The following is a 26752-nucleotide window of genomic DNA, read 5'->3' as shown; positions in this document are numbered from 1 at the left end:
ATATATATATGCTTCCTTTCTACTCACACACGCACACGTTCTCTCACACACACCCCTCCTCCACCGGCTGAGGTTGTAGCCGATCGAAAGGGAAATGGGCCGCTTTAACATCCCACCTTTTCCCAGATCCTGGGAGGAGTCTGCGCCTGGTGGCAGCAGAAAGAACAATGGCAGGAAACTGGGAGAGGAGCGAGGGAGTTCCTGTTGGCAGGACGATGCTGAAGATGAGAGCAACGACGCGCCTGGTACAAGTGGATACTGGCCCGCCGCCCTGGCCAGTAGGAACTAGGCTCTTTAAAACTGTAATAAGCTTATTGTTTGAGGTGTTTGGAAGAGTTTGATTCCAAATGTCTGACGTTTGACGTTGGGATGTCTTAGATGTTCTGCCACTAGTCTTTAAAAATGAGTATGAGGTCAAAATTGCTTGCAAAGCAAATAGAGTTCATAATTGTTTCCTATGAATGACGCAGGAATCAGTAAGGTCGCTTTCACACCTGTTGCTCAGTTTAGTTGGTTCAGACCAAGGAAAAATATGGTATATATATATATATAGTATATATTGTTGCCTTATAGTTCTGGTCTGTTTCTCATTCTCACTGGCTTTTTACAAATAAACCAAGAGACCCACTGTTTAAAGTGGTCTCAGTCCAGTTTGTTAGTTGTTGCACCAGAGTTTCCTTGATACCAACCAAACAAACCAACAAAACTAACAAACACATCAGAGTTGAACTGCAACAAACAGGTTAGATGTGAAAACAAAAGATGAATCAGCCCTTTAAATGATAATTCCGGTTTACTAAAAAGTTTTGTGAGAGTCAGCATAATTTCTGTAAAAATAACAGTATAGTCACCAAGTTAATTGCTAAGATCTGGGAACGTGGCAAAAACCTAAAGCCAGAAAGAATGTCTCTGGATGATTGTGCAAAACATTGTTAAACACCCAGTCCATTTTAAATGATTTCTTTGGCTAAGGTATGCAAGTGAAGCAATTAAAACACTTGGTTAAAGTTCAAAAGAGACTGGTTACAGTTAAACAAGACTAGGTCAAAACCTAGTATATGGCTGGACCGTGGGTCGTCAATGTGTGAAATTGTGGCCAGTTTGTTACAGGAATAGTTAGTGGTAGTGTCTATAATGTGAATTCTTGAATGTTAAATGTTCATTGGCAATTTTCTGTAGTGGTCCCAGTAATATTTGCTGGTAAAGTGTACTGAAGTAGCATCACACGACATGGTTAAGCTTCGTTTGAGTAAAAAAAAAAAAAGGTTATAAATGCAGTTGTAAGATCAATACTTTCCACTCATATCTTGGGATGTTTGATTTGAAAGAGAACTTATTTTAATTGTAATTATAACTTGTAATTATCTGTTAACTCCCTCTGCTCTGTCATCTGTTTCATTCTGTGAAGGTCTCTCGTTTTTCACTCTGCATTAAGTGTTTTGTCAGATTGATGGTTATTTGGGTGCTTTAACTGTGCGCTTTGCCTCTATGCACCTTTTCTCTGCCTCTTTCCTGGTCGATGATCATGGAGGCTGCAATGGAAATTGAAATGAAAGTTTTGACAGCATTTTGGGTGCAAATTCAGGAGCCTTATCTCTGCCTGGTTACTGCACTTACAGTAAATCAAGCGCACCTTCAGAGCAGCTGGCTCACACAAAACTGATGTAACAGCCTTCACGAGTCTCATTTTTTACCTACAAGACTCGTGTTTTAATGCTGTTGTTCATCGTTTGTGGTGTGAAAACGTCAGAAAAATAAAAAGTATGTATCGTATTATGTATAGTAATAAAATCCAGAGACACTGCGGAGCGTCTCTCCTGTTGGCTGCTGACAGCACTGCTAACTGGAGAGTCGATCACACTGGATGGTAGAGGAGGAGACGCACAGATGCTGGTATAGGTCTGTTTGAACAGGAGTTTAGCTGACTTGTCTGCATTTAACACCAGAGCTGAGAGCGTCACAGCTTGGAGCAGAAACATAATGGTTCTGCATCGCCGTGCTGTCCTCCACTTTCTCACACCAACTCATTTTGAAAGAGCAACAGCCAATGAGGAAACTCCTTGGCTGGCCGGCCAATGGTGTAACTTCATCACTCACCCACTCACTTAGAACAACTGCGGTTACTGGGCCGGTCTGTTGCCAGTCCAACTAAAAACCTGAACTGCTCGATTGTGACAGGATGCAAACTCTGGTCTCCTGTATGAAAGTTAGTTGCTCTAATTGGCCATTCATCACTCCAATATCACCATTATCTTAAATAAAAAGTTAATTATTTCCTGCAGTTTAACTGTAAGTTGACACTGCACATAAATGGTGCTCTGCAGGTTCGTCCAATATGTTTGAAGGTCTGATACTGGTCTGCTCAGGGACTTTACAATAAAGAAGTCACACAAGGCAAGAAACACAATCAGTCAGATATTTGAAAAAAAATCAAAACAAAGCTCAAGGTTAGGGCAAACTTACTTAGAAAAGCATACAGTAAACAGTCATTGCAGTTTACAGATCGACTTCCTGGATCAGTTTTTTGACCTTCCATACTTTCCGTATCTGTGTGCACACAGTTTTCCTGTGCAGTGGGGAATTATTAACAGTGTTTTGGGTGCATTCACTTTCGGTTTTACCTTTGAAAAGTGTGTTTTAGATAATCTAGATGAACTGTTGATTTGTTGACAACCTGTCTAATCATCTGACTGTTGTGGAGATGTAGTGTTCCCAAATCTCAGCAGTTACTTTAAGTATACTGTTACTATAACTGATAGAAAATACAGCCTTCGGAAGTAAGATCCAAGTTGTTTTAAACAGGATTTATCACCAAAATTAGCGCAGTTATGAAGCAGTTCTTTTGAAATAATAAACTTCCTTCATATGACAGTTTTCATAAAAGTTATTTACAGTGTCCAATTTGACTCATAGCTATAGAATGAGGCATTTAAAACATATTTTGAATCTCTCATTTCATAGAAATATGGGATGGGTTTTTCTTTTTATTTAGATGCAGTTGCAGCTGGGATGAAAGGTGATGGCATTTCTGGAGGCCCACAGCTGCAGGAAGATTACTTCATTAAAGTGTTCCCAGACCCAGAGCAGTATTCTTACAGGGGTCCCAGTTTTCCTAGCTACGCCCCTGGCTAGCACTCTGGAAATGAACTCTCCACATGATGTATTCACACATCATGACCAAAGCCGTCAGACTACCAGACAACTAAGTGTTGACATCACTGTGTGATGAGCTGCTCAGATAATTCATGACCCTCCAGCGGTGAGGCACAGCGGTCTGAAAGGGCCGTGCAGCCAGAGGCAGACTTCCTGCGGTCCCACCCAGACCCGGGTCACATCCATACACCCGGGCCACATTGCTCACCCCAACCCCTGTACTGTACGCCCTCCACACCCTTGAGTACAGCCAAGAACTCATTCCATTGTTCTCAAGAGTGAGACATCCCTATGCACAAGTGGCCAGATCACTATGAGCCAGATGTGTGTATGGTATGTGTATGTGTGTGACAGTGCATGGCAAAGCATTGTTGTGGGAGTGCGGTTTAACCCGAAAATTCTGCGAACAGTGAGGGGTTCTAATGAGGAGGATTTACTGGAAACGGCTGCAGTATATTGTTTTAAGTTTGAGTCATTCTTCCTTGAAAACAGATTAAATAAGCTCTTGTTAAGTGGTTATGCATAAGTTGCTGTTTGTTTTTCTCCCTCTGGCGATTGGTGGGATGATCCTTAACTGGATATCCCAGAAATCCCCAGTTAATCAAACGACGCCACAGGTGATAAGACGCCTCCTTCCTTTTCATTTTCTGTAAAGTTTCTGATGTGTTCACCGTACAGCTCAACTCTATTTCCTGTTCATTCCAAGCATATCGTTTCTACTTTTACTGGATTGGTAAAGTGCATCACGTCTTGTACATCAGAGGGGGTTTTTCTAAGGATGGACTCATGACAAATGGGAAATGGGAAGTTTCCTTCTTCAGGGAAGGAAAAATCCATTTTGAGCAGATCCTCAAACTCTGAGTGCTGCATGAATCTGCATTTTATCTGAGCTCCAGTTTGTGGAGTTTTTTGTAGACTTTTGAGTGTTTGTGTTGTTTGTGAATGGCAAACTTTTAGATCACATAGTTGAGTTAATTTATTAGTAAAGCTTAAGTGTACCCTGTGGGGGTTTTGTCCTTTGTTTTGGTGAGTAACACTGAATGTAAACATAACTTTTGTTTGTTTACAAGAAAATTCCCTGGGGCACCTTTAACTCAAGGCCCACTCATCTTCTTTTGGAGCTTTCAACCACATCTAACAGTCATGGAAATGGCTCTGTGGTACTTTTAGTCCTTTTTATTTTTTAAATTTTTTTTAGTATTTTTAGAGGAGCCAAACTATTTACACACTCTGACATGGGGCCTGAGCTACAAACACTGTTATGTCTGCTGTTTATTTTGATAATGTTGGCCTCATCCTGCCAATTTACCAAGATGAACCCTCCCCTCTTTCTAATATTAGACGGTAGACAAACTCTAGTTGGCTCCTTTACAAAGCCATTAGACTCACTGATTAGTCCTGAATTCTGAAACTGTGATTGTCTATGTATTAAGTACTATGAATCAGCATTACAACTTCAAATCTATATTATTCTTGTTGTTACTTTCAAATTCAATTCAATTTTGTTTATATAGTGCCAAATCACAACAAAAGTCATCTCAAGGCACTTTTCACATAGAGCAGATCAAGACCATACTCTTAGATTTAGAGAGACCCAACAATTCCCCCCATGAGTAAGCACTTGGCTTCCTTTAATGGGAAGAAACATCAAGCAGAACCGGACTCTAGGTGGGCCGATCTGCTTTGACCGGTTGGGTTGAGAGAGAAAGAAAGAGGGAGGGGGAGGGGGAGGGAGAGAGACACAGAGAAGCATAATAACAACAATAATAACTATAGAGATATGACTGGTAACAATAATAGAAGTAATAGCAGGAGAAGACTTCAGAGCTGGATACCAACAGGACTGTAGCTCGGATCCTGAAGATTCTTGCGAGACGGGAAAGCACAAAAAAACAAAAAAATGTTTTAAAAATGTTTATTACTCATTAACAGGAGTCTACCTGTATGTTTAGTGCCTACAGTGAGACAAAAATGTTGCCTGCAGTATGAGAAATCATATAAAATAGGAGGTTGTGAAAAGTTACTTCTGTGCAATACACAGCACACACTCACATACAGGAAATATTTCACCCTATTGCATGCTTTCTCCAAAAAAACAAAATATGAAATATACTGACAGATGACCAAACACTGCATATACATGTTAAAGGATATGGCTGATGATTTTCTATATTTTTCTTATTGTCAACAAATCTCATGTGCAGAGTCAAACCAACAATGAACTGATCTACTTACAAGTATTGTGTGTGTAAGTGTGTAAGTCTGATATATCTTATTCCTCTGTGCCGTAAACCTTTATCGTTGTACAAAAAACTATTAAAAACATGTCAATGAACCACACCGCTGCACTGGGTGACATGTTCCTTCATTATGAGTTTGGTCACGTTAGTTTGTTTAGAAACGGCTCCAAAGACTAATAACAGTGATCATGTTTTCAGTCTCAGGATGGTAATTATGTGTTAGATAGATGCAGTTCCATTTTAGCGCTTTACTAGCTTCTTGTGCTACATATTACAACCTCTTGACCTTGTACCTAAGTTATTTGTAATATATAATGTAGTAAATTAGTTTACTCATCATGTCAGCCTGTGAAAACAGTTGTTTAATGTCTTCTGTGGCTCCTGAGGAGTTCTATGAAGTCTGAGAAAATAACCCCTGTATATATGGAAAATGTAGGATGAAGTGTTTTTGAAGGACTAAAATTCAGGATATCTCAGCCTCACTTTTGATTTTGACTATGATTTTATTTTTAATTGTGTCTCTTGCCAGTCAACCAAATCACCTTTATGTGCTCTTCTTCCCATTGTGGTAACCTGAATCTAGCTAGTTATTAGCTATCTTGTTAAAATCTTTGCTTAATTCAAGCAGAGTGTGTTCCTGATGACTGTTTGGACTCCTTTAAGTCCTCAGGAATGTGTTGAAGTCTAATGAAATATTGAGTCACCCACACTGTTATTGTTACATAAGTTTATAATTTTCTGTTTCGCACTCAGGGGGAATTACTCTAGATTAGTGCGTCAGCTACAGTAAATATCAAATTAAAACCATGACCATGACTTTGTGGAGCAGATTTATGTGATTATTTTCGACATTTTACATGTCTGCAGGATTGTCACCAAGCAGCAGAGCACATGTGGCAATCTGGCATACTCTGTGTCTCTTTTCGCACTCATGTCCTGTGGAAACGTCCTTGACAAAGACACAGAACTGCTAGCGACTCGCACATTGGGAACCGGTCTGCATGAAAACATCGGCTAAATGCTTTAAGTTGCAGTGGAAGCATGCGGAAGTTAAAGCAGTAAACAAGTGTTAGTCATGAGACTGAGGAAGTGTTTACTACCAGCACACAAGGGCTGACGGATCAAGAGTTCAATGGAAATGTATTCTTAGAAACAGGAAGCCAGCAAGACATCCACTGGTCTGATTTCCATTGAGGTAAATAAAGGAAGGTGGGGCTTGTTGGATGGTGTTGTGATAGGTAAACAACAAAAACATCGTCTCCATGTTGCATTCACTGGGAGCTCTTGCAGGTACACGCTTCAAGTATAGTTTTCTGCATTATTTTTATCTCTGCTTGAGAGAGGAAACAAGTGGCATCACAAACCGCACAGGATACTACACCATCTCTCATGTTGATATAACAGGATGCAAGTTAAAAGTGTGCTTAGTTGCACTGTAGAAGTGTCAGATGTTTAGTGTTCTGCACAGGCCAAAGTAACATGGGAGGGGACACTCTCATGATAACTGTGATGCTTAATGCACTGTCCAAAACCGCAGATACCAGAATCCTTTGTGGATTGAGGTCATGACTACGACAGGCATGCAAGTAGCTCGTAAATACAGTATCACTCGCAGCAATAAACGCTCACGCGCGCTGCACACATGCTTTTGATCATCATGTGTTCTGTTTTTTCATCTACACTCGTGTGCACATTTATTGGGACACTGAGATGAATCACTAGTTGTAAAAAGTGTCGTGTTAAGTGCTTTTACAGCTTCTCTGTCTCAAAGTTGATAAATGATGCATTGAAAGGATTGATATAGCAGTTTTTCCTTTGGGACTTCCTAATTGTACCTGTTCACATATACGTTTTGGACGAGGAACAGACAGTAACACACCCTGCTTTGTCTGGAAACAATATTCATTTCAGTGAGAAATATTTTCTAAGGTCAGACAAGGAAATCCCACCCTTACTTAAATATGTGGTGGGGGGGGGGAGGAAATACTGTTACATATTTTCTTCCTTTTGTCTTTGAAGGGAATGAAATGGAAGCTGCACCAGTCAGAAAAACACCAAAAAAAGACAAAAATACAGGGACTCTCTGTACCAAATCCCAGTTGAAAACAGCTTGTTTTTATTTACAGCATTATTACTCCAGTATAAACAAGCATTGTGAGGATTTATTGACAAAACTATGTTACAAAAATGAAAATGGGACTCATACTGTGACTAAAGTGACCCTCCAAAAATGAAAAACATTTGTAACGCTTCTGTGAGAAAACACACATCTGTGTTTGAAGAGAGAATTGTCTTAAAAGGAACGGTTTGACATTTCAGGAAATTTGTTTATTTGCTTTCTTGTCAAGAATTAGATGCTTAACATGAAGCTACAGCCAGCTTAGACTTGGACTAGCTGTTTCCAGTTTTTTATGCTAATTTAAGCTAACTGTCCATTGGCAGTAGCTTCAGTTTACATAAGAGTGGTATCAATCTTTTGATCTCAGACAGAAAACAAACAAGTGTATTTCTTTATTCACTTTAAGTACCCCTAATTAGCATTTATAAGCAGTATATTAATTTCGAACACTTTAAAGTTAATGTATAGTATTTGTCAGCGAATATAACTTATTTTATATTATTGCAACTGTGTTTTATTACTGTATATTGCCATTAATCATCTGTTACCTGCAAGAAGAGTTACAATTACGTTAATAAACACTTATATCTCCCTACAACTACATTATATTTTGTAACAAACCATTCATTAACTATTTATATACTGGTTATAAAAGCTCAATAGGGGGACTTTAAAGTGAAGTGTTATCCATTAAGTTCATATTAGTCCTGCAGAAGTGACTGACCTGTAATTCCTGTTTTAGAAGGCTGAAACCAGCAGCTCTTCATTCATCAGAGTCCTGACAGGAAAGTTTCTTCTTATCTCTAACTGGAGGTGACACACTTAATCTTCACACATACTGCAGAATTACTGGATGCTAATGACTGGTGCTGGAGATAATAATTATCAACTAATATTTCAGATCAGTGAATCAATATAAGTCAGTTCCTGCTGAATTTGTGTGAAGTTCATTTAAAGGACATGTAGCATGACATTATTATTTTTTGTACTATTAATGAAACCAGCTGTAGATTGCAGATTTTAAAAATCTAAAAATAGTAATATATAACAATGTGTTCATAACGGTGTAAATACAAAGTTAAAATTCATATTTTGTGCCTCGATATAAGTCATATTTATACACAGTCCAATATATGTACAAACTTACTGTATGCACTTTTCACTCATCCCCCATTCTCTCCCGACTACCTCACAATCATCTCTCCAGCATTTTGGAATCATCAGACACGAAGCAAAACACAGTGAGCTTAACAGACAATGCAAGCTTATGTATCTGACAAAAATCATATTGTGAACCTCATTATTTGTTTAACTTAGCTAAAGGAAATAATACATAAATAGAAAAGATTCTCCTCAAGAGGCCCACATTCGCTAAAGCAGGAACGACATTTGGCAAAGCAGACTATTTGTTTCTTTGTCTGTTTTAGCTTTTTTTTTTTTTTTTACATTTAAATGCCCAGTTCTGTATGCTGCTAGCCACTGCTAACCATAGAAATCATGGGTTCTTTTAACTTAACGAAAGCAATAAACTAGGCAGTAATAAGCCAACTGCCAAAGAGCACTTTCTGTGGCTTTGTCTGAATTTTGACCAGTTCCCATTTTGGTATTGAACTTCCTATCAGGCTAACTCCAAGCAAATGTGTCTGCAGCGTCAAATGGGGCCACATATCCACTTTGGCCCCTGAAAAAGTGTGTGAGACAGACAATCTGAAATGCTCTTTCAGATACTGAGAGGTGGGTAAACAGTACTTTCATGCTTTGACCCTCCACTACATCCCATGCTGTAATAACATATTTTTAAACTGAAGCAATATCCTCTAAATGCTGCCTGGTTAAAAAATAACGACTTCTCTCTTTGCAAGATCGTAACAGAACAGCATCTTTTTTATCTTCAAGTTTAATCCACACGATGCAACAGGAATCATTCCTTTTGTTAATGCCATACAGTGAGGCTGGTTGATTCATGGGTGATCCTTGAGTGCAGCCTTTCTGAATATTCATGTGTATAGTAAATGATGAAGAAACACTGTCTTTTGTCTTCCTTTTTGACAATATTCATGAGAAAAAAAGTAGAAAAATAGAGTTTTTTGTGTTGAAAGATCTAAAAAAATGAACTCCAAAGAGGTATAAAGATGGTGAAAGATGATATTGAAACTTCATCTTGAAGAATCAATAAGCGCCAAGCCTCAAATGCCAAAAAATCAAGCACCACCTTCACACAAAAGGGCTATCCGATCTGAAGATGTCCGGGTAGCTCTTGCCGTTCATGTGCTCGGTGTGGCTTTCGATGCTGTAGCAGCGGTGGACCTCAGTGAGCGACGACGCCACGTAGGAGGCTGAGCGGAAGAAGTCGGCATTGGCGAAAGTGCCGGCAAACTGCATCCGTTGCTGGTTCCAGTGTCTCCGCAGAACGCTTTGAACCTGCAAGAGGAGACGCAAAGAGGACGTAAGAAGGGTGTAGGCCAATAGTAGGCCAAACAGTTTAACTTAGCTAAACAGCTAGAAAAAAGAATTACAGCCAGTAAATCTGATACCTCACCTCAGGTACAACAGCTAAAGTTTATCATGCAATACAGAAACTATAAATCTGACAATAAAGTCTTTCGATGCAACCAGGAATGTATTGTTCTTCAATAACTAGTGTACACATGTAGTTATATGAAAGCAGCTAAAGTAAACACTACTTAATATGTTCCTTAATGCAATGGTGGCTGTTAATACCTGTGTGAAGTAGAGTCTTGATACCTGACTTGACACATTGTTGGGATGAATCCTCTTGTTCAAAGCTTTGAGCTTTGGTAGGGATCATGTTTGGTTATTTTCAAAACAAATTTATCGAGAAATTTCTGTCTTCTTTCTCTCTGACACTATCACTGTGCACTATCATCAGTGTGTTGCAAGTAAAATAGGTAAACAGTGTCTTTGCGGTCCGTAATGAATTAAATGAAGTAAAAATAAAGCTTTTGGTCTTGTTTCGACTTCAGGTGTCATATTTGGTGATAGCAGTCTAGTTCAGTTGTGGAGTCTTAAAGACCAGGGTATGGACTGGATTTGGGTCTCCAATTTTTTTCCCATGAAGAACTTGAATGTGAACTTCCAAGTTGCTCCGGGTAAAAGTGACAGCTGAATGCCAAAAAATGTGAATGAGAGCTCAAGAACTGTGGCTGAACAGCTGCTCTAAAATTTGACGTAGGGCTATTTTTTCTACTATACCAGGAATAATTTTCCTAAATACAAAATTACTTGACCAAAAAGAAGTAAAGGGTCAAAAAAACTGAGAGAGTTAGAATGAAAGCGGAACACAGTACTTGTAGGAACATGTGATAAAAGCAGAAACTTTAAAATTTCACCTTTTTCAAATAATGAAACATCATCAGCAATAAGAGGATAAATCAAGCATCACTTACCTCCCCATTGAAGAAGCAGAATATTGTAGAAACTAAGAGACCCTGTATGTAAAAAAAAAGAAAAGAAAAAAGTTTTTTGAATGAGTTCATGAAAATACACAAGATGGGAAATCCTTTAAGCTCAAACAGCTGCACCAGGGCCTGCTAGAAGTTCACACTGGCCAATATTCATGCCCTTATGCTCAAAATATTTGTAATTTTAAACCACTGCTGCACAATAATTGAGGATATTGTCATTGGGCAGTTATGAACTAAGTGTTGTCGTACTCACCTGGTAGTGCATGAGGATTTCCATGACATACAGATAGATCTCAGACACCCAGTGGTCTTCGGGCTTGTAGGGTAGCAGGACAAACTGAATACCCAGCAGAGGGATGAGGATGAGGGTGGCTCTCACAGCCCGCATGTAGAGGCTGGACTCGGCCTGATGCGTCACTCTCAGCTTGGTGATGAGAACCCGCACGATGTTCAACAGGAAGAAAAGGTTCACCTGAAATCATAAAATCCAAGCCAGCCACAACATTTATTCCCAGCTGACAACGTTTAGATCCAAGTCGGATCCTCGTCAGGTCAAAGTGAGTGAAATATGTCCGTTTGCTTTCTTTTTAAACCTCATAATCTGGTTCCTCAACTCTGAATCATGGCTCACATCTCCACATTTATTCAGCAGTTCAGCATTTAGTGTAGTTATCAGACTACTGAAACCATGTAACCACATTAAGAAAGGACCAAATGATTAAAAAACAAATAAAATTACATGTCAACTACAGCTAAATTAAAAAAAAAAATCCAGCAGGATTCAATAGCTTTCAAGGGCTCATTGGTATCACATACGAAGTTCATTTAAAAGTTTACTTTAAGTAAGAAAACTACAAAAATATGTGAGTACTTCCATTGTTTTGGCTCTGTCCTGAATCAGAGGAATGTTCTTGGCTGGTCAATACAATCGCATGACCTCAATTTAATTGATAATGTGTTTCACTTTCATGATGACCACAATGTCAACAAAAAAAACCCAAAAACCTTAATAAAACAAGCAAGAAGTGAAGTTAACTGCAGTACAAGCAGAGACAAGCGTCTGCAAACAGGAATTGGATTTATTTTAAACACTTTCTGTTCCCGAAAATTTGGGCACTATGAATAAAAACGGCAATAAATCTTACATTTTTTAATTTGGTGTGGATGTTAACACCCTCAAATTAAAACTGAATGTCAGCGTTAAACCTCATACTTTTTGTTTTATAGCCAATGAGCTGCAGTATAAATCCAAAACAATGGAAAATGGGTTACTTTGACGACATGATCAGTGGTTTTTATTTAATTATTACACAATCTTGAGGCTCCATTTTAAAATCTAGTTATATATGGCTCCTGAATACATTTCTGGAGTTTCAGTGCTTACCACCAATGCGGCGCAGATTGGGCCATGAATAATGTACAGCAAGGAAGTATCTGAGCTGACCCAACATCTGTGGAAACATAGATCAGATCATCAGCCTCATGGTGTACAAAGATATCTGTAAAATGTAAATGTTCAAAGAGGCTCACTTGTCGTTGTAGTAGCAGTGGCGTGCTATTGAATGTATCACTGCTGGCACGAGAGGAAAACCTGTACACACCAAAAATACCAAATTGGCACATTTATGACAGACAAATGCAGTAAGGTAAAAAATATTTATTTAATTCCTCACTTACCCCATCCCAGCAGATAATACCACATGAGATGCTGTTTTTCTGCAAACACCGCCACAACAATCAGAGTGTGCAGGTAGATGCCTTCACAAAGCATCCAGAAGTAGTTGCAGCTCAGCAGATACAGGTGGATGAACATGAGCAGCTTACAGCTCGCCTAGAAGGAAAAAACCCAGCATGAGTCTTTGTTTTTATGAGAACTAAAATCCCAATCATATTTCATGTGGGAAAAAAAACATCAACATTTTTTAAAAGTGACTCACAGAGTCGTTATAAGTGTGTCCCTGTTTCTTCACCACTGTTGTCAGCCAGACAACAGTAATGACTGAATTAAGAACAAATGAGAGGAAGAGGTTTTTGTGGAGCGTTATCCTTTGGCAGCTCAGACTCCTAAGAAGAGGAGAGAAACATTAGACACATATTTTTTCAGACATTCTTTCAGCTAGACACGATAATGTTTTGTAAGTGAGCCATAGATTTGGCTTAATTACAACAGCTTAAAAGTACAATTGCCTTTTGAAAATGAATTTGTGCCAGAAATAAGGCAACACCTTGAAAAAAAACTGTTATAAAGTATACAGTAACTCAGGGGTTGATAATGGTGTAAATAATGGATTCATTAGTGTTAATAAATCCTTTATTAATTCTTTATAGATAAATAAAAAGCCATTTGCAAGAGCCCTGCTTGTCATTGGAACCAAAATCTATTAATTTTACTCATTACATTTGACTTTATGGATTATTGTAGTGCAAGAACCATGTATTAATTATAATATTTATAAAAGCAGGGATCAGAATGATTTCATTATAAAGTGAGAAACTCATGACTCATTTTTAAATGATGTGCTCACTTGCTAATAAACCATCTTCCAGTCTGATGTTATAAATGTGGAGAAATCATTCATCAAGAGTCGTATAGATTTCTCATTTTCTAATAAATCATCATGTGTGAAGTCATGTTAATAAATGACTGCTAGTCTGGATGTCAGGAGCACTTTAAATCTGGTGTTTAAGTTATTATGTTTTCTGATGTTTAAGTCTTGTCTCCTGTCAGCTGAATCATACAATTTGGCAATCTCAAAGTTGTCCTCAATGGCTGATTAGTATCATGATATTACAATTTATAAACCCTTTCTAAAGTAATTTTATACAATACGTAATGTATTTCATATATGACATCAAAAACACCAGATTTAGTAAAACATAGAAAGCTATAGTAGCACATTCATGTATTTATAGCACACACTTACTTAAAATGGAAGAATATTCCCAGTGAAATGAGCAATGACACCAGCGACAGTCCATGACCGATCATAACCAAGTAGAAATGAGTCATTGCCGCCTGTAAAAAAAATACACAATACTTAACATTCCTCAGTGCAAGTCTGAAGACAACAAAGCTGCTATAGTTTCCATGTCTTCCTTTCTTTATTTTATAATATTTTTTTATTCCTTCTTACCTTCCCGTGATGTGTAGTGTTGGCTATGCAGTTTGTGAAGTTCGTCCACGTCCTGTTGCTCTCCGGATGGCGCCCCCACTCACCCGTCTCTGTGCAGACTTTGGATGCCACCGCTGTCACAACACATTTTAAATTAGTGGAAAGAAAAGAAAGCAAAACATCATATCATCAATCAATCATATGTGAGATTTTACAGTTGAGCAAAACACAACCAACATACCCCACTGATCTAAATGGCATTTATTTAATTCAACATTCTTATTCACTTTGATTCTGAGAATTATTTTTCAGTAATTAGAAGATGTATATCGTTCTCATGTTCTGAACCAGGAGGTAATTAACCTAGCTTAGTATAAACCCTGGAAGCAGAGGAAAAGAGCTAGCTTGGCTCTCTCCAAAGCGCTAAAACATGTAATCCTCCTTAAAATCACACACTTACATTTCTGTTTTTACATTTACATTATTTTTACATTTGTTTGTGTGCAGATTAAACAAACAAGATACAGTATTTGAACTTTGGAGAGAACCAGGCTAACACCTGTTCCCAGTTCAATACTAAGCTAGGCTAACCACATCCAAATTCTAGCTCCATATGTAACACACCTAAGGTATAGATCATCTCATGTAACTCTCAAAAAGAAAGGGTATTTCCCAAAATGTTTGTATTTCTTTAGTGTAAAATTATTTTTTTTAACATTTTTAAAACTGTTATCTAAAAACTAGCTGAATATGTTTCGTTTAAAAATCATCTGCAGACCAGAAGTTATCTTTATTATAACCAATAATAATAAAAATGATATGACCATTTGTAAATGTCTAAACTTCTTACCAATTACACAGTTTAAACTCAACATTACACTAAAATAGGTTTTAGTGTTACTGCGCTGCCAGAAATCACACGAGTTGGAAAAATGTACCATTAGGATCAAAATTGTCATAGTAGTCTGGACAGCTCTGCACTGTTGTGAGGCCAGCCTCAGTTTCATCCCAGCACAGCCACCCATCCCACGTGGTGTTGCACACTGGCCCTGCAAATGAAATCACACACACACACAATATGTTGGTATCCAGTAGAAAACACAGGGAGTAACATCAGAATGCTTTCACAAGCTTAGTGAGACGATATTCTCACCTATTGTTTTTGTTTTGCGGTGTGATTCTTTCATCATCCGCTGGAAACATTCGTACTGGGCCGTGGCAATTTGGTTCCGTGTCGACCGATGTTCACCGCGATGGTTCAGATGCTCCTGGTAATTGTCTTCAGGGTTTGCCGCCACAAGCAGCTGAGATGATTGGAATACGGCATGTAAACACACACAGACACACAAATATACATCTGTCAAGCAAGTTCTTAAAAAATAGAATTTAAGTGGATAAATCACATGATACAGATATCTTAATACATTTTTCCACCAAATATACATTTCACAGTCCATTTTCTAGTCATGGGGAATAGAATAATGTCTTAATGTCTTCTGTGGCTCTTGAGAAGCTTTGTCAAATCTGTGAATATGACTCAAGGCACTATCACGTTGCATTATGGGAAGTGTAGCATACAGGATTTATGGAGTTTGACCTTTATTGGAACCAAAAAGTCAGGATATTTCAGGCTCCGCTGCATTGAGTTTGACCATTCTTTTTTCAAGTCCTGTTATCTTTAAGTGTGGGAGACTATTTCTGGAATGCCCCTTTAAGGACTGTATCAGGAGGATTCAGCCAATTAAATGAAGAGTTTAAAATGTCAGAATGTGACACTTTTAAGAAGCTGAATACTTGAGGGTTTTTGTTTTGGTAAGAGAGATTTTTTTAGAAGATTATAAACAGATTTAGTTATATTAGATCAAATGTTACAACTACAACAAGTACAAAACCTAATCAAACTAAGTAAATAAATATCATAAGTAGCTTTGGTTGACAACATGGGAAGTCATTAGGAATACTAGAGAATCCTACAGCTGAACATGCTGTAGCAACAGATTTAATCTTTTTTATATTTTAGCCATGAATTTTATGCTAATCGCTGTCAGTTAGGAACATTTGTGCAATTACTGTTCTAACAAAACTGTTGAATGATGTTAATCAAACATGAAAAAACTGCTTCTTTTCTTCAATCATGTGATACAACTGCAAATTTCAGACAGCTACCTTGTTGAGGGAGCACAGCACCAGGAGAAACATGATACCATTCAGATCCATCCGTGCTTTGATCACCATGGATATTCTGGGGAAAAAAACAACAATGGGAATTTCATATTAACACTTTTTTTATCTGCTTCTGTACAGGAAAACACACACAAAGGAGACACATATTGATGACTTGTATGTGAGACCATACACTGAGGATACACTGAGGATACTGTGCAATAAGTCCATTGCCGTTACATTGGATGTTATTTTTATGTGTCATTGGAAGTTATTTTTATGCGATTTGGAGGAACAGGTAAAAATTTCAGCACCATCCCGAATAGTTTTCCCCCAGAGTTCGATAAGAAAAATGCTTCCTTCTTGTAGCAGCTGCTAACATGATCCAACACCCGATGTGTTGACAGGAGACGGTTTAAAGCTCGGTCAACTTGACAGCCTCTTGTTCACATGTCACACATATATAGTAATGATTCTGGTTAATTTAATACATTATCATTATGATTTTTCTTTTGTTAAGTAGAAATTTGTTGTTTTGGATTCAGAAACCTTCATATTTTATTCTTTTTGCGGCCTAAGATTGAAGTTTATGTACAATTTTTCTGTTTGACTTGTATAACTCAAACAAAACAATGTTACTCAGTTTCACTTTAAAACTTCACAATTATTTAAACATAATGTCCAGTCTCCCTACCTTTGCCCCCATCACAAGTCATATAAACAAAGCTGACAATAAAACTATGCCTCCAAACCCATGTTTTTAATCTGCAATGGCAAGTCTCCCCGTTTTGGACATTCAGGTTACAGATATGGCCTTTAGCTTCCTTTGTTCCCCACGGCTTCCTTCCTGCATGCTTATTATGCATGTTGAGCAAGTTTAACCAAGGTGTAGCCAAAAGAATGTCAATATGGTAAATTCAGTGAGAGCTTGTGCAGCAAAAACCTTTGAATACAGTATTAAAATGCTTTCATATGCTCACCACAAACTTAAGCCATGTCGACACAGGGAACATAGTTATATCAACGTGATATAAATGTCATGAAATATATGAAACTGTGAGCTACACCTTCCCAAATGAATTCAGGGAATCGACTTGTAATGATCATCTAGCCAGAGTAGATTAGCAAAAACAGAAATTGTTTTGCTATGAATGCTTTTCCAGACTGGCAGATAAGGATATTTATTTCCAATTTTCTCCAGTCATAACAGACAGACTGTGTCCTGCTTGAGGCGTGATAGTTATAGCAGCAAAAGCAGTGGAAATCACAACAATCCCTGCAATGGTAGTTAAATTAATAAAGGCAGTAGCAGTATGGGTGCGGTATAAACTATGTTTAGTATTTTCCTGTCCCAGTCACTCTTTGTCACATTTAGCTGCTGCACTGTGTGTGAAATCAAGATCAACACTTTGATTATGACATTATTGAGCCCTTAGTGATGATTTACACCCTTGATAGCATGCCTTGTTATTCAAAGCCTTGTAGATAATGTGAATGGAGAGTTTAATTTCAAAAACTTTTGGAAAAGAAGTTACAAAACACTCAATACAACAACATGACAATATCATACTATTTAAAGTGAAAACATATGTATGGTAAGGTTAAAAATGGTAACAAACTGGCTATTTTATATGTTTTGAAATGATAATGATCTCTTAAGAGTAGTACCACTGTTTGCTTATTAAGATATTATATTTATTTCATGTTTTTTTATGGATAAGTAGCCACATACCACTGCACCCGTCCCTATATGCATATAGGCCTTTATACACATACACATGCACATAATTCAACAAGGAGAAACATCCAAAACAACACAAAACACAAACACTGGAAGAATAAAATACCTCAAAAAACGTGACCAATATTTTTGTTGCATGACTGATCCCTCTTTAAAAACAGTTTGATTAAAAAAAGATCCCTTTCATCATCCATGTTGAGTTGTGTGCAGTACTGTGGGTAAGGAGTTCCATATTGATCCCTCAAACGAAGGAAAAGACATCTGATAAAAGGAGGGTTGTTTTTTTGGGGGTTTTTTTTTTACAAAAGGGAACCTCGTAACAAGCCCAGAGATACACTACACACGTTTTGAGGTGTTACTGAAACATTTATGAGTATTTTGTAAGAGCTCAGCAAGATCTTATTGGCTTCCTATCCAACATTTTATCACCCAAGAAGCTTTAGATTTATATTTACATGCATATGTTTGTGATCAAGAAGTTGCACAATAACTTGTTGTAAATGTGAAAACATCATGGAAAGCATTAAAAAAAAACTGCTCTGATTATTACTGTTAGTCTGAGGTGTTTTAAAGCCGCGTCCACATCATACAGGCCGCATTTTAAAATAACCACCATTTATTTAAAATAATTTCTGTTCAAGCATTTTGTCTTCTTCTATCCTTGATAAAGTCTGTTCTGTTCTGCTATGAGATGCGATTGACACTTTCCCTAAATTCAACCTTGCTGGTGTTCATTTCATGCCTTCAACTGCTAATTCGGGAAGTATTTGACAGTTTGGATGATTCATACCATCTCCGAGGACACACCATATACCTTTCTAATGGTCTAAAAAGACACTTAATAACTCAAAGTGAAGTTACTCCCTTATTGTGTGGGCCATCTGTGTCAGCACATGAGGGTCTGTACGCTTTTCCATGTGAAGTATCCTTTATTAGAAACACATTGGCCTGAGGAAATCCAATTTCACCACTTCATGTCCACCATGTGAGCAGCTTTTTGCTGTTAGGTGTGACAGAATTGCAGGTGGCATGAGCACATTCACCACATGACTTTATCGACTAAAAATTCTTTTGCTGTAGTAATTCATGACATCAGCGAATGTACTGCCAAAAATGTGCCGCATTTCCTACATTTTAGCTGCATATTTATTGATTTTGTCACAGCTTCTCAACACCGGAGCGCAAAATACAAAGAATGTAGTGTTTTAATCTGAAAAACTGGAACTTGTAATTGATTTGCTCATTGTTGCTGGTATGTATTTAGGAAATCAGTGCCCCTTGGAAGAATATTATGCTTTTCTAAGTAATATTTGTAGATTTATTGGAAAAGAAACTGATGTTTTGTGCTTTCTTCATATAGACCACCTTGATTTGATTGCTTTTCACCCTGCCAACAGCAAAGTCAAGTGATATCTTGTTTTAACTTTTCTTCAAAAATATATTTCAGTTTATGGTTTTGTTTCTTTAACCCTTAACACCTTTATATGCATGTGTGCATCCCTGTTTTCCATGTGCCATATAACACAATTCAGTGGCAAACTTGAACATTCAACCCGACCTGTCTTCAGCACTGTAAGCCTGAATAATAATCACTGTCTACGCGGTTAAAACATGAGTAAAAGAACTTACCTTAGCAGGAGTAAAAAAAAACCCACTTGATATAACACTATAGTTGTGTATTCTTGAAGAGTAATCCTTCAGTTTGCCTCTTGCAGAAAGAGAAGAATTATATAACACTGTGTTTTGCGAGTTCTTGAAGCGTAGTCCTTCAGTGTGTGTGTGTGTTTCCCACCAGAGCCAGAGTTAACACTGAGCTGTCCTGATAAAGACAGATTGGGGCTGTGGATGACATCATGTGCTCGCCTTTTGTGGAGGCAGATGGAGGGACATCCCCACAGTGCAGTGAATATTACATTACAAAGCTATAACATAACTGATAACCATTAAATATTATAATTATATAAGGTGTAATATATAGACCTATAAATAATAATATATGATATATGTCCTGGCGGTTGAACTTTAGTTGCCTGGGTCCTGTTTGTTTATCTTTGGTACTTTTTAGTACTATAAATTGCTGTCACTGCAAATGGGGAATACTCATTACTGTCACAGCAACCTTGATTTACATGACAGTTTATCACATATTTAATCATATTAAGTCAACAGGTTGAGTCCTGGACCCAGGAGATCGATCTTATTGGAAAAACATTGAATAAATGCTATCTTTCCGGTTTCTGTTCCTAGGCAACGGCGCCCTCTGCAGGTCACTAACTTCCTGGCAACTGTCCAGTTGCCATGGCTACAGCGTTGCAGCTTTAGTATGAGTGTTACGAGTGCTTTGACACAGGTGAGTATTTTTGACATGTGTGAGCCACGGAAGGTAGTATGTTAAGTTATAATAAGCTGAATAAGTTAAAGTTGGCTGCTACGTTAACCGCAGAGATATCAATACGCTGTTTTTAAGGGACAGGTGTTCGTAACGTTAACGTTAGCCTAATTAACGTTAAGCTAGCAATTTCGTGCTAGCAACATACTACAATGTCATTTTGCCGTCTTAAAGTCGGATAATACGTGGCTGCGTCGTAGCTGGGGGGAAAATAAAAAAGCCCAATAACCCCAGGAAAGCTGAATTATTATTATGTTAGGTTTTGTTCAAAATTAAATTAGTTTCTCCACTCGTCAAGAGTACTTTGCTAGCTGTTAGCTAACCTGACCAAACTTCCTTTTCGTTGTTTTCAGCTGTTATAAAATGAAGTGGAAGATGTGTTCTTATCTCTGCTAACCAGAAAAGTCTTAAAGTCAATGAAGCTTCACATTAACGACTCCATGAGAAAATATAATGGACTAATTTAGTAAGATATTAAAGGCTGCCTTTTCATTAATTACACTGATGACGATGATCATCAAATTAAACCTTGTATTCCTTAAATAGGTTTTTTCCCACTATGGACCGATGAATATTTGTATTTTGTTTTATTTGATATCTTATTTTATTATCATTCATATTTTTTTATCCCTCATCGATTTTATTTACATTTAAATTTGATCTATCTATCTTTTAATCTATATTTTTCGGTCTAGCTTTTATTTCACTCTATAATTATCATCATTATTATAGCTTTTAAATCTATTTCAATATCTTTAATCTAGTTTTTAGTTCACTCTATTTTACTATTGCTACTATTATTATAGCTTTTAAGCTTCTATTTTATTACATCTTCATTTTTATTCCTTGTGTGTCAAATTGTTTTTTTTATTTATTTTTTTGGTTTTACAGTCTGCACCCGAACTTTACAAAACATTTCATAAATGCTTTCGTAGTATTACATACCCACAAGGTGATTGATACAGTTTTCCATTCTGCAGTGACAGGATGTTCAGGAAGACTGTCTGGAGGAACACAGTCAGTGATGCAGTGAGTTTCCACCAAGACCAAGCCCTCAACACAACTATATTTCTCCTTAAATCCTACGGCCCAACAGGATTTCTGCTCAGAGAGGACGGAAACACCAGAAACTTCAAGGTGACTCTTGCAGTATTTAAGGATATTATGAAACTTCCAACCAAATTCTGTCCGTTCTTCAGCATCTCCAACATTAAAAACAGAATCATGGATGTGGGAAGTGATTTACAGTCTTACATGGTATTCTTCACAGGTGTGCTTGGGTGACCCACATACGTGTACGTGCCCTGTGTTCTCCAGGGAGCAGGAGCCATGCAAACACATCTGCTGGTATCAATGACACACAAACTAATATAATATAGGAAAGAAATTTTAGCAAATGATTTACAAAGTTCCCTTTTTTATTCTTAAGTACAGTATGTGCAGCATTATGAGAGGAACAATGTTATTTTATGTATCCATAAGATAGAAAACCATGGAAGGGTAATTAATTTTTAAAGTCTTTTTGCAGGACCTCATAACTGGGACTGAGTATCGAGTCTCGGTACTTTTTGGACACTGACCAAATTATGTCTGTAGCACAAAGCATGAAACCGTCAAATAATGAAAGTTGGATTGTCAGTGTTGTTTACTTGTTTGATCAGATATTGACTGATTTAAATAGAATTTATTTCTGTTTTTGCTATATCTTACTCAGGCAAAATTCTGGCATGGCTGTGTTGTTAAGACAACACATGATTAATTTTAGATGTTTGACTTATTTTATTAAAGTAAAAGAAAAGTGTTTTCAGTTTTGATTACACAACAAAAATATATTTAAACAAATTATAACAATATCCTGATCTACAGATGACACAATTTATACTAATTTATATCTATATATAAGTGATATATACTTATAAATGAGCACTACTACCTCTGGAATGAACCTCTAATCTTTATCATTACAGGATTTTACTGCGGAAATTCAGACTACCCAGAGAGCATGAATGTAAGTTGTTTGGATAATTTCCTTTATTTAAGGTTCAGTTTTATATTGATTCTTGAAGACATGATTTGATTAGTTTGTGACACATTGAAAAGTATAGTGTTTGATAAAATTGCAAGTATTTCTGAGAGAAATTGAATGGTTATTAAAACTACTTGTACCACCTTACAGCTACTTTATAGACTCACTGACGGTTTCAGGGTAAACAAAGAAGTAATGGACCCACCCTTTGTACGTGCATGTTTGCCGACATACAATGTTAAAAATAACTTTGTACTAGATTCCTTTCAGCATGGACTTGTGGAGAGACAGATCTTGGAGGTGCTCCATGGTTTACACCAAACAAGAGCCCACCAGACGGAAAATGATTCCTCCGCTGCTTCTGGGACCCCGAGCCAACCAGTCACGGGCCAGGAGGCTGGAAGCGTCTGCCGGAAAGTGATCCAAGCCCAGGATGTGTGTCCTATCTGTCAAGAGGAGCTGTTGGAGAAGAAACAGCCTGTGTCTTACTGCAGGTGTGTTGGCGGCTGCGGTCGGGCTGGGGTTTGTCAAGCTGTTATTGTTTCAGTGCAGTCATGTTTCAGGATGATGTAACATGTTCTAGTCAACTTTTGTTGCACCACTGGCCAGAACATGACCCTTCTCAGCATTATCAGTCCCACTACAGCACATCCAGCTGTTGACATACAGCATGTTTGGTGGAAACCACCCACACAGATTTCCGGATGTAATAAAAATAGGTTCCATTTCTCACAGAGGAAGAGGACATGTTATTTAAATACAAATAAATGATGTAGAAAATCTTAATTTGCAGGCTGATTCTGTTGCTTTCCTTTTCTCTGCCAGGTTCGGTTGTGGCAATAATGTCCACATCTCTTGCATGAAGGTGTGGGCGGATCACCAGCAGCTCTCAGACAGAGAAGAGACGGTGAGGTGCCCCTTGTGCAGGGAGGACTTCAGCTCTTTGAAGTTGCTGCAGGAGCAGGTGAAAAATGCAGCCAAGCTCTGCACTGCTGCTGAGAGAGAGAAGCCAGACAGACACCTGGGAGTTCTTTGTCACAGCTGCCGGGTCTGCCCCGTCACTGGCAAATGTTTCAAGTAAGCCAGTAGCAGTGTAGTGTATTTAAAGTGATTTAAAGTTAGATTTTGTGATACTGAGTAAGTGATGTCTTCCTCACTTCCTCTTTTCAGATGCACAGTCTGCAGTTACTTCTATCTGTGTGAGGACTGCTCAAAGAAGGGCTGCCACCCACAGCATCTGTTTGCTTCACGAACAGTGAGCCATTTGGATTTAGCTGAATTATCCTTGTACCGCATCAGCAAATCCCCCACACAGAGAGCTGGCATTGCAGTAATATACTGTAAATGCATAATGAAACTACATAAAATGTGTTAATCATAGCACAGTGTGAGGTACATTATAACATGGATTTGGTACTTTGTATTATTGAAGAAATACAATATGTTAAATTTATTACAGTATGATAGTACTGTCTATAGTACTTTAGACTATTAACCGTTTGTCAAGCAACAGGTTTAAACTATAACAAGGCCATTGTTTTAATGAACAAGCATTTCTAACATAACCTTAGAGTAAAACAGCCACTGTTAGACGCTGTTAGATAAATACACACATCTTAACTCTGAACTCCAAACAGAAAAGGAGAGAGAAGTGGCGGCTTGTGACAGAGGACGTGTGTGATGACCCAAAGGGAGCAACTGCTCAGCCAGCAAATGACAGGCAAGTTATTGAATACTCAAGAGCATCCTTTTCATACTTGGTAGATGGAGATGGCCAGATTGACTCTGAACACTGACGGTTTCCTGAGGGTGATCACAAGATGGTATGGAAGTTACATTTACGACCAGATAATCCTGAGCTATAAAGTGTCTGGGTCCTCACTTCTGATTTGATGAGTCACAAAACTATAAAATACCTGAAACCTGTGACCAAATTGCAGTTTATAATAGTATTGTGGAAACTAAAAATAGTCACTCATATGGATAGTCCAGCTAAATTTCTTGCTATACTAATAATATAATACAATTTATAGAATAGTTTTGCTCAGTATTTCCCATCTCGGTCCTCAGCATCATCCCTATAGCTGCAGACCCTCTACCAGAAAATGTGTTGAGTCGTCTGCCTACCATCAGGGTGAGATCAGGGTCTCGGCTCTTGGATGAGGGACAGCAGTGTCGGATTTGTCTGCAGTGTTTTACCTTGGGCCAGCAAGTCCGAACTCTGCCCTGCCATCACAAGGTAAAACTTTTCACTGGCATTATCTTAATGTCAGTATAATACAAAGTACTTCAAATCATACAATCTCAAATTCATGTTCAGCATATTTTCTTTCAAATTGTGTGTTAGTATACCAAAAATCCTAAATTTTCTAAAAAGTGGGCACAGCTCAATACTTCAGAGCACAATGTGTAATTTCTGTTGCTAGGGGTCTCTAAGTCAAAACAGTAACAAAAGATGGAGTTTGATGATGTTGTGAAGTAGCGTGAGATCATGGTAGTGTCTTCATTGTTAAACAACCAGCTTCTCCCGGTTAGGATTTCTTCAGTGTTCATCGTTCAGGAGGTTTTTATTTGAAGCCGAATTATCCGCAGACGTCTCCTCCTCCCCAAAATAAACAGACCTGGTGATTAAAACCAGTAAAAACACTGAATAAAGCAGTTTCACGTTAAAAATCAATGTTTCTCCGACAGCGTTTGGCGGACACAGGATGTAAGGAGGGGCTGTGAGCTGAGCTACTGCTAATGTTTGCTCAGCTTGTTTCTCTGATAACTTAAGATCCAGACGTCCGATGACTAAACTCCTTCATCCGGTTAAAGATATACTTGAAAATGACCAAGATCTAAAAATTTTATCATTAAAATGTGGCTTAAAACTGAATAAAAGCCAATTTATGACAACCACAACATGACATATTATCTAATATGCGTATACTCTTTGGTAGACGCCATTGTGGTGGACAACCACAACGCTGACGCATGCACACTAGATGATCATCATCTTGTGCGTGTATACTCTTTGGTAGAGGGAGTGTGACGCCATTGACAGGCGACCAAATGAAACGGACCGTTACCTTGATTAAAATTACAGATTTCTCTGGGTTTGAAAATTGTTGGAAACATTTGGGATAATGTAAATACACAACTCAACAAAATATATAACATAGGTCTAGTTGTGTTTAGACATTTTAATGTGGAATAGTTAGATATTATAATATGTTCACATTAAAATGTCTAAAATGGCTTTAATCAGGGAAGTTCTAACAAATTTCAAAAATTTATTAGAATTTCCTGCATAGTCTGCATAGTATCTGTGTATCAACATTTGAAGAAGTACATCAAGTATAGCAGATCATAGAGTGCTGAGACTCTCTGTTTCTATTAAATCATGATGGCTAAAACAAATGTAACACAAAAAACTTTACAGAGTCCCCTCCTCTGTCTCACCCTCCCCTCTCCCTCACGTGTTCACACACGCTTTAGTTCCACACAGACTGTGTGGACGGCATCCTGCGGAAGTCGAACTCCTGCCCCTTGGATGGATATGTCATTTTTAATCCCCTGACTTGGAGAACCAGTGAAAGGAAGACATCCCCTACGCTGGCCTCCTGCTTTTCCAGTGACTGTTCCAAACAACCAGAAAGTAACTTAAAGGACCTGTTTGTCCCAGGAGTGGCACTGCGGGCCAAGAATACTAAAGTCACTCCCTCACATGGTGCTCTAAACTTAGAGGTGCTGACAGGCTCTTCGGTACCTTTAAACATCCCACAAAACCAAATGGTTGACAGATTTGAAGACCTGTGCATCACAACAACAGGTACTGTAACACAGGAAGAAAAAAAAGCATCACAGAAAAACTTAATTTGTGTTTCTCCTGAGAGCAGTTCTTCTTTTCACCAAGGTAAGTCTGACTCAGATAGACTGAGTGCCTGTTCCTCAAAAAAGACACTATTAAAAAGCAGGTTTGCACCAGTGCCAAAAATCAAACCACAAGTGAACCTTTTTGTAGGTTTGTGGAGTCCAGAGCCAGACCACACAGCTACAGTGGCCTTTAATGCCAGGCGAACTAGACTACAACCCAAACCAAGAGGCGCAGTAACCACAAATGATACAAACAACAGACCTACGTCAGAGCTAAGAATGACTGGAGTCTTGATAAACACATGGCATCAGAGGAGGACGGAGAGCTAAAATGGTTTTTGAATGTTTGATTTTAGATGGGTTGAATGTTTCAGGTTTGGATGAAATTCATATAGTGTAAGAAATCAGTAAGTTTACATGTACAACCCTTGATGTGAAATATATGAAATATTGTTTTTGTGTGCAAATTTGTGTCATTTTGCTTAAATAAAATGTCTACATAATACACTAGTATACTTGAAAATT

At 38.0% G+C, this 26752-nt stretch overlaps 2 protein-coding genes and 1 long non-coding RNA gene across 6 annotated transcripts; 1 reads left to right on the top strand and 2 right to left on the bottom strand.

Annotated features, from left to right (window-relative positions):
• LOC122976419 lies at nt 1-21321 on the bottom strand. The gene is made up of 3 exons (XR_006400930.1): nt 21242-21321; nt 3402-3410; nt 1-11 (listed from the first exon to the last, which is right to left on the bottom strand). It is a non-coding gene; the product is annotated as an uncharacterized LOC122976419 (long non-coding RNA).
• Nucleotides 7487-19888, bottom strand: calcrlb (calcitonin receptor-like b). Its single transcript, XM_044344877.1, has 13 exons — nt 19584-19888; nt 16217-16292; nt 15204-15354; nt 14989-15099; nt 14072-14184; nt 13862-13953; nt 12875-13001; nt 12615-12768; nt 12468-12528; nt 12322-12388; nt 11191-11409; nt 10920-10961; nt 7487-9933 (listed from the first exon to the last, which is right to left on the bottom strand). The coding sequence occupies exons 2-13, from the start codon at nt 16283-16285 to the stop codon at nt 9727-9729; spliced, it is 1413 nt and encodes a 470-aa protein (XP_044200812.1). The 5' UTR covers nt 16286-16292; nt 19584-19888; the 3' UTR covers nt 7487-9726.
• zswim2 (zinc finger, SWIM-type containing 2) lies at nt 20215-26732 on the top strand. 4 transcript variants are annotated; one of them, XM_044344875.1, is made up of 11 exons: nt 20215-20304; nt 21324-21480; nt 21614-21690; nt 22311-22351; nt 22629-22863; nt 23195-23446; nt 23540-23624; nt 24007-24089; nt 24440-24608; nt 25850-26183; nt 26376-26732. In XM_044344875.1, the coding sequence occupies exons 2-11, from the start codon at nt 21331-21333 to the stop codon at nt 26555-26557; spliced, it is 1608 nt and encodes a 535-aa protein (XP_044200810.1). In that variant the 5' UTR covers nt 20215-20304; nt 21324-21330; the 3' UTR covers nt 26558-26732. The 4 variants fall into 4 exon arrangements, with proteins under 4 accessions (XP_044200810.1, XP_044200809.1, XP_044200808.1 ...); XM_044344874.1 differs by having other exon boundaries at nt 25850-26267; XM_044344873.1 differs by having other exon boundaries at nt 25850-26732.
• The last annotated feature ends 20 nt before the right edge of the window (nt 26733-26752 follow it).

The sequence above is a fragment of the Thunnus albacares genome, chromosome 24, assembly GCF_914725855.1.
Source record: "Thunnus albacares chromosome 24, fThuAlb1.1, whole genome shotgun sequence".
Lineage (NCBI taxonomy): Eukaryota > Metazoa > Chordata > Actinopteri > Scombriformes > Scombridae > Thunnus > Thunnus albacares.
The sequence above is the reverse complement of the archived record's forward strand: the minus strand, read 5'-3'. Positions and strand labels throughout refer to the sequence as shown.